Here is a 13,886-nt window from a genome sequence, read left to right as displayed (position 1 = left end):
AGTTAAATGGACGCTGAATGCTGACGGGAGCAAATATCTAGGTTCTCTTTTCATCAGCTGAATTGTTACGGTCACAGAGAACAGAATGAGGCCAGACCATGTAACAGAATAAGGGACTGTGATGACGAGGGGGAATGTAAGAAACCAAAGCTGCCACTCCTATCTCCCTCTGTCTCCATGTTGGAGATGACACATCAAAGGTGCTCAAATTCACGTTCTAACAACCACAATCACATGGTAAACGCTTTTAGGTCGAAGAAGAAGAAGACGAAGAAGAGTTGGTTTTTATATGCCGACTTTCTCTACCACTTAAGGAAGAATCAAAACCAGCTTACAATCACCTTCCCTTCCCCCTCCCCACAACAGACACCCTGTGAGGCAAGTGGGGCTGAGAGAGTGTGACTGGCCCAAGGTCACCCAGCAGCCTTCACGTGGAGGAGTGGGGAATCAAGCCCGGTTCTCCAGATCAGAGACCACCGCTCCACACCACTGCTCTTAACCACTACACCATGCTGGCTCTTAGAGAGGATATAGATGGAATGTCTTCTGGGTGTCAGGTGAAACAGCTGGATTGCCAGTATTTTTTTTTAACTCTCCACTTCTAGAGTGCCCCCTTTCAGTCATACTGAGGAGTGATGGGGGAAAAATAGCCCACCGCAAGCAACAAAATATTTTCCTTATAGTACACATGGAACAGGAGACACACCCTGTTCTTTCAGTTCCTTCCAAACCTCTAAAGGAAGTTTCAGGAAAGAGGAATCATACAAGAATGATGGGGACAGTCTGGAATAGTTATATTTTCAGATAAGTACACCATACAAATTCCTTCACCACTTCCCACATGGGCATATGTGTGTGTGTGTGTGTGTGGGGAGTCCAAAAGCCTTTACTTAATCAATGTTTGGAATAACCCAAGAATATTACACTGCTAGGATAATATCTGATGGAATGTAATTTATCTTTTTAATTTTGATTGAAAGGTGTCTGTTAGTATTAAAGATACAAGACCCACTGGAGAGAAAACAAGCTTTGGCCAGTAACTGATCCTGTGTATCCATGCACGAGTTTCCAGAGAAATTAATCCCACTTCTAGATGCCAAATGGCATAAGGAAGCAGGGGACCACAAGTACGGCTATCAGAAATTTAGTCTGAATGACTCCAAGGCATCTGTAGTTGCCATATGTACATAACTGGGACCCAAACAACAACTGCGTAATAACCCTGCCACAAAGACACGAATACCTGAAGGGACATATTGGCCTCATCTGGTCTATAATTTTTTTTCCACATCAGAGACACTTTTCTGGGTATTCCCAACAGCATTCTTAATCTGAGTATGCCAAAGCCCAGAAGAATGAAAAACTACACCTAAGTATTTAAAACATGTCACTGCTCAATAGCATTCCCATTAATCACCCATCTATGCTGAGTTCCTCCTCTGGTAAACACAATGATTTTGGACTTGCTATAGTTAATGGAAGTGATCATTAATATGATGCAAGTACCCTCAGCATATGCCTTAAACCTGTATTGGTACGAGACAGCAGTATTGCATCATCTATATAACATAACGTTGAAAGCGGTCTAGAAGCCTGTTTGGGGGGGGGGGGATGAAAGCTGGGGTCAGATAAATTTTTACCATTGAGATAGATCACAATGGTTAGCCGTATTAGTTGGTCTGCAGCAGTAGAAAAAAGGAAGAGTCCAATAGCACCTTAAATCAAAACTGAAATTAAAGCGTTTCTGTCTAGACATTAGGAAGAACTTTCTAACAGTTAGAGCGGTTCCTCAGTGGAACAGGCTTCCTCTGGAAGTGGTAAGCTCTCCTTCCCTGGAGGTTTTTAAGCAGAGGCTAGATGGCCATCTGTCAGAAATGCTGATTCTATTACCTTAGGCAGATAATGAGAGGGAGGGCACCTTGGCCATCTTCTGGGCATGAAGTATGGGTCACTGGGGATGTGTGTGTGGGGGGGAGGTTGTGAATTTCTTGCATTGTGCAGGGGGTTGGACTAGATGACCCTGGTGGTCCCTTCCAACTCTATGATTCTATAACTCTAAAGACTAACAAAATTTCTGGCAGGGTGCATGAGCTATCTGAAGAAGTGAGCTGTGGCTCACGAAAGCTCACACCCTGCCAGAAATTTTGTTAGTCTTTAAGGTGCTGCTGGACTCTTGCTTTTAACCACTGAATTAATATAAAAATTGAACAGAGTGGAAGCCAGAATACCATGAATGTTTTGACACCATTATAAGTAGGAACACAGACTGACATATGTGGGGGGTGTTCTTGAGCAGTTTATACTCATCGATTTACTGTATATTCATTGATTTACTGGCCACCCTGTTCCTCAGAGAAATCCGGGAGGCAGGACAATTACAGGAACAAGGAGAAATTACAATTACGCAGTTGCTGCTGTCATCTCTTTGAAAGGTGTTCCAGTTCCTGGGGCTGCTTTTGCCCTCAAACACAGTTCAGGAAGCAATCTTTCAGCCAAAAAAGAAAGACACTTAAAATGGTTGTTTTTGCAGGATTCCATTTCCCTCGCTTCTCAACATCAATACAAAGCCCACAACAAACGCGGAAGTAAAACTACACATCCCTGGCTCAGTGAAATCCAGGTTTAAATCCATTGGTAATCACACCACTAACAGCATATACAGCGGCCTTTTCCATCTCATTTGCCGTCTCTGCTGAGCCTACTGGGCTGGAAGGGAAACACAGCCTAGAAAATGCAGCGGTGATTAAATCATCCACACTTCACAAGTGGGGAAAATGAGGCATGGGGGAGGTGCCAACTGACTTCCTCAGACGAGAGCACATGGATTAGAATTTACACACAGGTGGTCTAACTACATCAGGAAACCAGTGAACCTAGGAAGCCAGCCACCATTTAAAACACAGGCGATCTGCTCCCACATCGCAAGGAACAGAAAAGGCCCATGCCCCACACATAGAGTTGCTGGGTCCCTCTTTGCCACCGGCCGGAGGTTTTTGGGGTGAAGCCTGAGGAGGGTGGGGTTTGGGAGGGGGAGGGACTTAAATGCCGTAGAGTCCAATGGCCAAAGTGGCCATTTTCTCCAGGTGAACTGATCTCTATTGGCGGGAGATCAGTTGTAATAGCAGGAAATCTCCAACTAGTTCCTGGAGGTTGGCAAGCCTACCCACGCAGCTGGCATCTGAGTCTTCCAATTGCTCACCAAGGATTACAATTAGGCTTGCTAGAGGTAATTGCTCCAGGGCAATGGTCTTCAACCTATGAGAGCGGACATTCAAGTGGTTTGCAAATTCCTGCTTGCTGGGTCACAAGCCCCTATAGAGCCATCTTTCTTTTCTACCAGTGCACAATCATAGAGAGCAAGGGCACCACATAGGGTTGCCTGCTCCGGTTTGGGAAATACCTGGAGATTTTGGGGGTGGAGTCTGAGGAGGGCAGGGTTTGGAGAGGGGAAGGACTGCAATGCCATAGAGCGCAATTGCCAAAGCGGCCATTTTCTCCAGGGGAACTGATCTCTGTCACCTGGAGATCAGTTGTAACAGTGGGAGATCTCCAGCTACCACTTGGAGGTTGGCAACCCTAAACCTGCCTTTCTTTGCATGCAAGCACCAGGAATAGCAGAATGCCAAGGTGAGGCTGCTCAGCAGTAGAAAAGATTTCTCCATGGCTCTGACCCTTTGCATGTTTTGCACTACAGCGCATCTCCTGGCACTTGGTTTGTGTTTCCTGTTGCTACTTCTTTGGCATGTTGCCTACGGTCCTGTGAAGTCATAACTACATCTCCCTCTTCCTGTCATATGACTAAGATACCATGTACTTGCTCTTTAGTGGCCCCCATGTTACTGCCGGGGGGTTAAATGTTTTGCAAAGGCTGCAGATCTCTATTCTAGGGCAGTCCTAATTTTGGACAAGATGGTTCTTTCAAATAAATTTTCAGGAATGAGGACAAACCCTCATGAAATCTAAACTGCAAAGGGTGGGTGTGGGGGGGGACGACGAAAAGAATCATTTCCAATGCTGCATACCTCACTGCTCTTCCTCATGACTAGTGGAAATCATTACAGCTGATTAATATGCACAAAGTATTCACCTATTACAAAATTTAGCTCATTCTGGCACAGAATTTCTATTACGTTGATATGGACTTTTGATTTTTTTTTTTTTTTAAGTCACAAAAAATTAGATGAGCTTTACTGGCAACAGGCATCTCAACAAGGAAATGAATTTTTCACCGGCTACTTCAGGGATGCCCGCAGAAAAATAATCCTTTCATTAGCTCACAGAGCAGGGGGTGCAAACACTAAAATCTCTCAATATTCTGCTCAAAGGATTGGCTGTGTCACCAAGAGAGAAGCAATCAGAGGGTTGCTGTCCAAGGTCTTTTTGCCATTTCTGTGGAAACCACCATCCAGCTTCCTAACTGTGATTATGACTGCAGACATTCAGCCTTACCAAGGAGTGAGATGGGGAGGGAGATGGGGAGGGGCTGTGGCTCAGTGGTAGAGCTTCTGCTTGGTATGCAGAAGGTCCCAGGTTCAATCCCTGGCAACTCCAGTTAAAGAGACTAGGCAGGTAGGTGATGTGAAAGACCTCCGCCTAAGACCCTGGAGAGCCGCTGCCGGTCTGAGTAGACAATACTGACTTTGATGGACCAAGGGTCTGAGATTCAGTAGAAGGCAGCTTCATATGACATCACATTACCAAGCTGACCCATTGCATAATCAGCTGTCAGTCAGTGCTGATTTAACCCTTTTCTGCAATAAGAGACTCAGAGATCACCAGCAGCTTCCTTCAAAACAAATATTACCTGCAGGATAACCCAATGTCCCTCTGCTGCGGCCAGGTCTAAGGCCTGCTCAGCCACTACCTCCTGGCCTTGCCCAAGTGAGACATTATGGAAATTCCTGTTATTAAATGTGTAGCCAAGCTTCTTCCCTGAAATGCAAAACAAACGTTTTCAGGTGTTAGTCAGAACATCTCATACAGCAGTGGGAGCATAGATATTGCTGTGATCTCTTTTATGGTACCCAAGTGTGTTAATGTGCAGAAATTAGGGTGTGATGCTGTTTCTATCAGATCTTCAAAGTCTGGGTTGCCTTTTGATTCACTAGGTGCATGCAAAGCAGGCAAATTCAGTCTCTGTGCGCAGTGAGTTTAATCCCATGCAAAATCTAGGAGGGCTGGTAAACTACAAAGCTAGGCAATATGTATTTTACATTGACTGTAAGAACAGTTTTCTGCTATGGTGAGTATTTCCTTATTTAGATGTATCTTCGTGAACTACCAAGATGATCACGGCAGGCAGAACAGCACCCACACTTAACCCGATGCATACAATCTGCAGCAACTCTATCAGGTTCGCATTAGGACCTCGACATTGAAATATCAGGAGATAAATGGTTTTTTATGCTTGGCTGTTTCCCTCCCGGTCACCCCTCCGATGACTTCAGGTCTTTGTGTTGATTATGCATGCTGTTTTCGACAGTCAGAGGTCGCCTCCCTCTCCCCCTGTCTTTTCCTGCCTTTTCCCCTTGTCTTGTCCACGTTTTCAAATTTGAGATAAAACAGGTCTCTGAAAATGTGAGCAAAATGCAGGGAAATGCAGTGGGAGAGTGAGGCAACCTCAGATGGTTGGAAAAGGCATGCATAATCAACACAAAGAGGGGTGAGGGCAAGTGAAACAGCCATGCATAAAAGGCCAAATGTCTCATTTGTAGCTGAATAATGAACCCTTCAAAATTAGCCTTTGAAGTATGGACCCTACATTGTACCTGGATGAAATGGGTATGAGCCATAAGGCATTCTGAAACACAAAACAAGGATTTGTGATGCAAACCTATTTGTATGCTTGCTGTTCTCATTTGCATATGCAAACACCTGGGGCATAATTCTGGCATCACATCTTCACACAGAAACTGTGATTTTTCCAAAGGCGCTCAAGTTGCTAGTTGAATAAACGAGAGAGATAATAGGAGGGACACTGCAAGGATTATAATACTCATGTTACAAAAATGGCCCTGAGGCTGAAGGACAGCCTCTCCCTACAAAGCTCCCATGGAGCAGCTTTGCCTTCCCCAGCAGGGCTTGGGGGCTCTGTCCCCACTGGCTAGGGCACCCTCTGTGAATGCTTTCACACATGCCAAATAATGCATTTTCAATCCACTTTCAATGCACTTTGCAGCTGGATTTTACTGTGTGAAACAGCAAAACCCATTTGCAAACTATTGTTAAAGTGCATAGATAATGGAATGAAAGTGCATTATCCAGCATGTGTGAAAGCACCCAGAGATAGCCTGGGCTGGGGCTTTTCAGCAGCTATTCCATGCCTGTAGAATAACCTCCCATGAGAGGTCAAAATGTTGCTGGACCATGATGTACCTAAAAGTCAGCAGCAGCTGTATCCTCTACCCAAAATGTCTGTCGAGTGCTTCAGGAAACAATATCATGCAACAGCAGCTTTTGAATGGCAAGCCAGCTACCGAAGAAAAAGATTCAGTGCTGGCAGAATAGTACAGACAGCGTGGCTTTGCTATGGTATCAGTTGCCTTTTTATATAACTGCATAAACTCTGTAAATGCTTGAAGGGAGATTGCTCAGTTATGAGAGAATATCCCCCCCAAACCCAATTAAATCAACTCATTAATTGATGACAGATGGCTTAGTGTCTAATCCTAACTAAAAGGAAAAGCTGAAGCCCAGTTATACCACTTTAAAAACCAACAGAGTTAATTCTGTATATACTGTGAATCGGGGGCTACGCTGGATCTTCCCCAGCCCTTCTCTGAAGGAAGTTTCATGCTCAGTACCAACATACTATGGAATACCAGAAGCTGGGGGGGAATGTTGGAACAGGCAATGTCTGGTGTACAAAGATGAGAGAAGGTCCTTTTATGCAGAGACGTTTCCCTGTGGTCACCTCCGCCAACTGCTTCGGGGTTTCCTTTTGATTATGCATGCCTTTTCTGCCCGTCAGAGGTAGCCTCGCTCTCCCTGCGCATTTTGCCTGCATTTTCCAGATTCTGGCTAAAACATGGGTAGAATGCACGGGTAGAACGAGGCGACCTCTGACGGCCGAAAAGGCATGTGTAATCAAAAGGAAGCCCCGGAGCAGTCGGCGGGGGTGACCACAGGGAAACGCCCCTGCATAAAAGGCGTCAAGAGGACCCTGCAGGGGGCAGCAAGAAGACAGATAGGATAGTGAAGTCAGCACCTTCTCTTCTGTTAAGTGTCATTCCTAGTCTATCTCCAGATGGCTACTCTTAGGGCAATATCCTGCTTCTTCTCAGAAGTTCCACACTCAGGTCATTTATGCAGGGGAAATTTGTGTTTGGTTTGCAGCACAGTTTTCTGTTCCGAATTCTCAAACATCATATGCATGAGGGATTCTTCCCCCACCCCCAATTCCAGGAGTACACTGTGATTAATTAGGCATCCCCGGTGATTCACAGAGCTTCTGAGTCCCTCCCCCTGAAAACGCAGCCTTGTTGCACTTTACTTGGAGGGGGCAGGTCAGCTCTTAAAGGACTGTGTGTGCTTTTGCTGGGTATTCCTCCCCACCTTTCTTCAATAGCTCCGTGCCAGGAACTGCCTACTATCTTTGCAGCCTCTCTTTGGTGTCTTCCTGCACATTTCATGAAGGTTTAACTCCCTCTTTTGTGATTTGCTTTGAGGGAAAGGGTTGGATGGGAGGGACAGACATGTGGGAGGGAGAAGCCAAAATGGGCTTGGGGAGAGAAACCCGAAGTTAAGAGCTATGCATGGAAATAGGAAATCTGCATCGCTCTTGCCTCGAAGCCCTATTTAAATTCGCCTTAAACAGGATCCTTAAACTGCGGGGGAAGAATGAAGCCAGAAGCCAGAGCGAAGTCATGTCTGAAGGTGAAGTCATGAATAATGCAAAGGAAGCAAGGACTGCGAAGTAAATACCCCTGCATAAATGGCCTCAGTCTCTCTCTCTCAGCTAATGTTGTAGTTAGGTCTCTGTCTCTCCTCTTCACTATCAAGTATGTTAATGCCTGAATAAAGCTTTATCTGCTCTTTAATCAAGTGTTGAACCTTTGCTGTGTTAATTACTCTGTCAACACAAAACAAGCACTGACATTTGCATGAGACCACACTTGTTGGCTTCCCAAGGGCCTCTGGCTGGCCACTGTTTGAGACAGACTGCTGGACAAGATGAAATTTGGGACTGATCCATTAAATCAATTTATAATCTACATGCAGGCTAAACAAAACAAAAGCTTCTCTTGAAGTAATTTCACAGCACATTGGGCTGTCGGTTTTTTTAAAAAGCTGACGCCATTTACTTACCATGCTTTTCTACATCCTTCAGGGGGTCAACTCCAGGTGAGAGGATGAAAAACATTGGGGTTGCAGGTCCTGACTCCTCAAACGATGTTGCAAAATCCTGAGATCTTCCTACCACATATTTACTTCCCAGCTTTTCTTCCACAAAATCTCTGTTGGGAGAGATTGTTTAAAGGCCTTCAGGTTCAGAAAATATTCAGATCAACTCCGGGCCTTATATAGACTAAGGATTAGTTATCTTAAACCAGGGGACAGTAACGGGAGGTCTTGGGGGGTCTCACTTATTTCCAGTTTCTCAGTCTGGAGACCAAAGGGATAAAATAGCATCTGTATCCACAGAACTTGCCAGAGGGACACAATAGACAATTAGGGCAGGAGGCATGGGCACACCAACTCTCACTCTTTCAAGTAACTTCTAGGAAAATATGTTTTTTTTGGCCATGGGCTTAGGTTGGATCTATACAGAATGCGATGGGAAGGAAGTGATCAAACGTTGTGGTGTTAGAACGGGCAATACCACTTCAGAACACAGGTATTATCTCCCATGATGATAGTGACATTATAAGAAAAGTTGTCCAAGATGTTAACAATTCAACAAGTAGATAATGAAAGCTAAACTAGCATTTTTGGGAGTCATTAATGATATTATTAAGTAATAACAGCTGCTGATTAGAAATCACTGAGCACTAGGTAAAACAGAGTTTCACGTACCTGTAACTGTTGTTCATCTGGTGGATCTTCTATGCAGTAACACATTGGGACTGCGCAGGCCAGCCACGGTTAAGATTTGTCAGCTTCTAGCAAAATCGAAAGTGAGAGTGCTCCCCCTCCCCTCGGGGCATGCAGCCTTCCCGCCCAGCAGTCACATGACCCAGGGGGAGGGAGCACTCTCCCCTCCAGTTCTCCAACCTGCCGCCACGCAATCAATAACCACATGATTGCAGAGAGGTCCCACAGCGGGGAAGGAGGGAGGGATGTGTTACTGCATAGAAGATCCACCAGATGAACAACAGTTACAGGTAAGTGAAACTCTGTTTTCATCTGCGTGGCTTCTATGCAGACCCACATTGGGAGAGTAGCAAGCTCGGTTATTTAGATGGCAGGTGTGGGACAGACACCGAAACAATGACTGCAAGACGGCACGTCCCACTGCTGCCTCTCTAGATGAATCCACGTCGACCGCATAGTGCTTAATGAAAGTAGAAGGGGTCGACGACGCTGAGCAGATGTCTCAGAGGTCAATTTTAGACGAAAAGACGACGGAGGCAGCGTAAGTTCTTGTGGAGTGCGCCTAGATCATGTCCAGGCCATCCACGCACGCTCTCTCATAAGACAGTTTAATGGTTGAGGTAATCCACCTGGAGAGGGTCTAATGGGAGGCTCGGTGGCCCTTACGGTGGTCGTTACAGCAATAACATATTAATGTTTTCCCTGCAAACAAGGTTCTTTGCGATAAGAAGGGAGGGCCCTCCGTACATTTAAAAGTATAGAGCCCTCTCCACATCGGAAGAAGGGGTCGGCAATAACACGGTTAAAACGATACCTTGTGTAGAAGAAAGCTCGGGTTTCAACACCACTTATCAGCGTGAAACTTAGTAAACGGTGAGGAACAACAAAGAGCAGCTAAATCTCTGACATGACTGGTCGAGGTGATTGTGACCAGACAGACAGTCTCATAGGTATAGCAAAGAGAGGCCCCCAGTGGCCAAAGGCTCAAACGGTGTTTCATGAGTTGGGACAACAAGAAGGGAAAGCTCCACTGAGGAACAGGTGGAGATACCCTGGGATAGAGGTTGATATGTCCCCGTAAAAAACATCTGTGAGTCTGGGTGTGAAAAAAGAACACAGAAAGAGAGTCCAACTCAGCGTGAAGGGCCGAATTGTAGTCGAGGTAGCCAAAACTGACGACAGGAAAGAAGCAGCTCTGGACAAACCATTGTCAGCAGCCCACAGGGACAAATGTCTCCGCTTGGCCTCAATAAAAACATCTCGTGGACAACTTAATGGGGTGCAGCAGAACCTGAGTCACCCTATCTGACTATAGATTACATAGAATTATCCATGCTGCCAGCTTGATTCTGGAAGGAATGTGAGAAATATCTTGGGGAGGAACAGTACTCCTTTGAGTCAGGGGCATTAGAATCGAGGACTGGGATCTCCTGGGCCAGACGGTGCTACCAGGGCATCACTTGTCCTTTCCGACCAGATCTTGACCAGAATCTTGGTCAGCAAGGGGAAGGGGGGGCGACCAAGTATTTGGAAAGCATCCCCCATGGAGCGTAGGCACACCCCCGCTCTGGAGCACCATGAGGAAACACTGAATTGTGCTGAGTCACAAGAGATACATTTGCGGGGTGCCCCAGATTAGAATGAGATAATGGAGACAATGTGAGTCTATAGTGAGCTTGTGACAATCGTCAGGGTGATAACTTATGAAGTCTACGAGAACGTAACTCGTGCCTGTGAATGGCAGTGACAGTGGAGCCATGTGTTATGGCCAGGCCCAGACTGCAATGGCTTCTGTGCACAGCAAATGGACCTTGTGCCGCCCTGTTTGTGCTGGGCGGTGCTGTCCATTGTGACCTGAACACGTCGATCCTCGAGGACCCTTGTAAAGGAACAGAGAGCAAGCCTAATAGAATAAGGCTTAAGAAAGTTAATGTGCAGGGCAGACTCTTGAGCAGGCCATACACCATGGGCCTTAAGAGCCGTACAATGAGCTCTCCATCCTGATAAGGAGGCATCAGGAACAATGAGCTTGTGGAGCAGGTGTTTGAAAGGCAACACCGGCCAAGAGGACCACCAGTCCAAGAAGGCAAAAATCGATGTAGGGATAGACAGCTTTTAGTATTGAGGGTCAATGTTCAGCTGGAATGCTGTCAGAAAAACGAGTGTGCAGGGGGAGCATCCGCAGACGAGCAAGGGTAACAACTGCAGTGCAGAAAGCCATGAGCCTCAAGTAATGAATTTTAGTGGTCGTTTGGAGCCTTTCCTAGAACAGGTTAACTAACTGTCAAATGGAGCGTATTTCCTGTATTAGAAGGTAAGCTCTAGCTGTGGCCAAGTGCAGGTGGATACCAAGAATCTATGACCTTAGAAGAGGTCAATGGAGACTTTTATAATTGACCAGGAGACCAGGTTAGTTAGGACGGAAAATAAGAACCTCTGCCTGACTAGCAAAGGCAGGCTCTAGTAACCGACTATCGACCCGTCGTCTAGGTATGGAAAATGACACATCCCTGCAGGGCCATGTGTGTAACTCCTACAGATAAGCACGTCATGAAGGTGCGAGGTGCCATAGCACGACCAAGGGCAAACTGCATATCCATAGTTTTTGCCCTTGCAGAGAAAACGCGACAGAGTTCGCAGTCCAACAGCAAACCCCATGCGCTCATTTGGGAGTGGCAGGACCTTGGGTATTTAACATATAAGCAACATATGAATTTGTGGAACTTGACTGCCTCGTCAAGTCCCCAGGTCTAGAGAGGGGCACTCCCCCTCTCTTTGTTAACTAGGTAGAAACGGGAATAGTACCCATAGACCCAATCCTCAGAGGGGAACTCCCGGATGGCCCTTTTCCGTAGAGGTTCCCGTGGGTGGGAGCCGGCGACGTAGTGCAAGCCGGAAAGAGGTAGGGAAGCAGCGTCTCGAGGTCAATAAAGCATCTGTGTTTTATCATTTTGAGAATCCAATTATCATCCGTGATGGACATCATATACCGTAACAATCAGACAACCGGTCTGTAAAACGCACTTGAGCGTCTAGCCACTCCTGCTTGGGCTTGAGAGATGGGCTAGGACCCTTGCTGGGTCTAGGAGTGCCCAAAAAAACTCCCTATCCTGCTGGGCAGAAATGAGATTGGGGGTGGAAGGTACCCTGGTACCTGTATAGGCGAGATGCTTGAGACTAGCTGCCAAAGTGTGTCGGCTGTAAGCTGGCACAGTGGGGCGATGCCCAAGGACTTAGCGGTTATCCTTCTTGAGACGATCAAGAAAGGCATTGTTTAATCGCTGAAAAGCGAGGTGCCCTCAAAGGGTGGGATCCCAACACGCGACGGAGGCGCCCTCAAGGGCGAGGTGCTAGATACACAACCGAGTGTCATACGGAAGGGTGGATTGGTTAAGTCATGCCTGCCTCCGAAGGACTATGGGCGAGGCCATGACCTTGCTGGAAGGGTCTGCAACGTGACACGCCTTAACAAACAGCTAACTGTCGAGGGTCATGTTTATGCTCTGAGCAGTTTAGTCTGATGGGCGTTGATCCTCCGGTAGGATACTAATTTGGGATGAATTCCATCCCAGAGTGCATTTTAGTATCTGGCCATGATTGCCATGAAATAGAAATGTAGAAACCGGTGGCACTGGAAGTATAAACTTTCCTGTGTAAAGCATCCAGCCTGCGTCCCCCCCCAGTTAGGGGCAAGGAATGTGAACATGATCCATATTTGCCCGACAGGGCTTTGACCACCATAGAATTCAGGACAGGCTACTGGTATGGAAAATAACTGTCCTCATGGCGGATCTTGTAAAGGCTGTCAACTCTTCTGACGAAGAGGGAGCCAAAAATTTGCTTGGTCCGATTAGAAACGACGACCTCCAAATGCTTGTAACCATTGGAAGGGCCACCAGAACTGTCTGTGAGGAATGCAATGTACCCATGATGGTCGTTGTCCGAGACACCAGGGAGGGAATACATATTAGAACCTTAGCTAGACGGAGAAATTCTACATATAATCTCACATCCCCCGAAGGGGATGAGATTTAGTATTTCCTGCAATGTCCACAGGTGAGGGTTGTGAGGTGCGGAATTCCGGGTCAGAGACCTGACTAGCCGTTGCATCGGACTCAGAATGGACCATATCCTTTAATGTAGAAGGAGAACTTGGTTGGAAGAGTCTCCAGGGGGAGTCTTGCCTCAGCAACGTATGGTTCCGAGAAGGCTCTCGGCACCGAGGGTCATCGCGCTGTCGTTGACAATGCCAATGCCAAGGTGATGGCAAGAGTCATCGCAGTGCCTATGTCAGAGGCAGCAAGGCAGCCGACTATGACGATTGCGGGACCATGTAGAGGACAAGCTGCTATGACGGATCCCTCTACGCCGCCTGGACCCAGAGTAAGAGGTCGACAAGTGACGGACTGGTTTGGTGAGAATGTCGACGCCGAGAACATAGGCTCCGAGAACGTAGGCTCCGAGAGCGTAGGCACCAAGAGGCCGAGGGCGCCGAGAGGCCATGGGCTCCGAGAGGCCGTGGGCGCCGAGAAGGTCGTCGAGAGGCCGTGGGCGCCGAGAGGCCGTGGGCGCAGAGAGGCTGTGGATGCCGAGAGGCCGTGGGCGCCGAGGGGCCGTGGGCGCTGAGAGACCGTGGGCTTTGAGAGGCTGTGGGCGCTGAGCAACTGTGGGCGCCGAGAAGGCCGCCGAGAAACCATAGGCGTCAAGAGGTCATAGGTGCCGAGGGGCCGTAGGCTCCGAGAGGCCGTGGGCGGCGAGAGCGTAGGTTCTGGGAACGTAGGCACCGAGACCATAGGCACTGAGTGCATAGGCGCCGAGACAATAGGCGCCGAGAGTGTAGGCGTCGAGATGAC

The 13,886-nt window shown here is 47.2% G+C and overlaps 1 protein-coding gene and 1 non-coding gene across 2 annotated transcripts in view; one reads left to right on the top strand and one right to left on the bottom strand.

Moving 5' to 3' along the window:
- The window catches only part of DNAH9 (dynein axonemal heavy chain 9), a 206,270-nt gene that overhangs the window by 51,214 nt on the left and 141,170 nt on the right, over window positions 1–13,886 (bottom strand). The window contains exons 23-24 of the mRNA XM_056866930.1: window positions 8,308–8,456; window positions 4,805–4,932 (exon numbers count right to left, since the gene is read on the bottom strand). Of these exons, the coding sequence (XP_056722908.1) occupies window positions 4,805–4,932; window positions 8,308–8,456 (277 nt within the window). The remainder of the gene's footprint in view (window positions 1–4,804; window positions 4,933–8,307; window positions 8,457–13,886) is intronic.
- On the top strand, window positions 4,480–4,551 carry TRNAT-GGU (transfer RNA threonine (anticodon GGU)). Its single transcript has one exon. It is a non-coding gene; the product is annotated as a tRNA-Thr (tRNA).

This window comes from Euleptes europaea, chromosome 1, assembly GCF_029931775.1.
Source record: "Euleptes europaea isolate rEulEur1 chromosome 1, rEulEur1.hap1, whole genome shotgun sequence".
In the NCBI taxonomy this organism is placed as follows: Eukaryota; Metazoa; Chordata; class Lepidosauria; order Squamata; family Sphaerodactylidae; genus Euleptes; species Euleptes europaea.
This window is presented reverse-complemented; position numbering and strand designations above follow the sequence as displayed.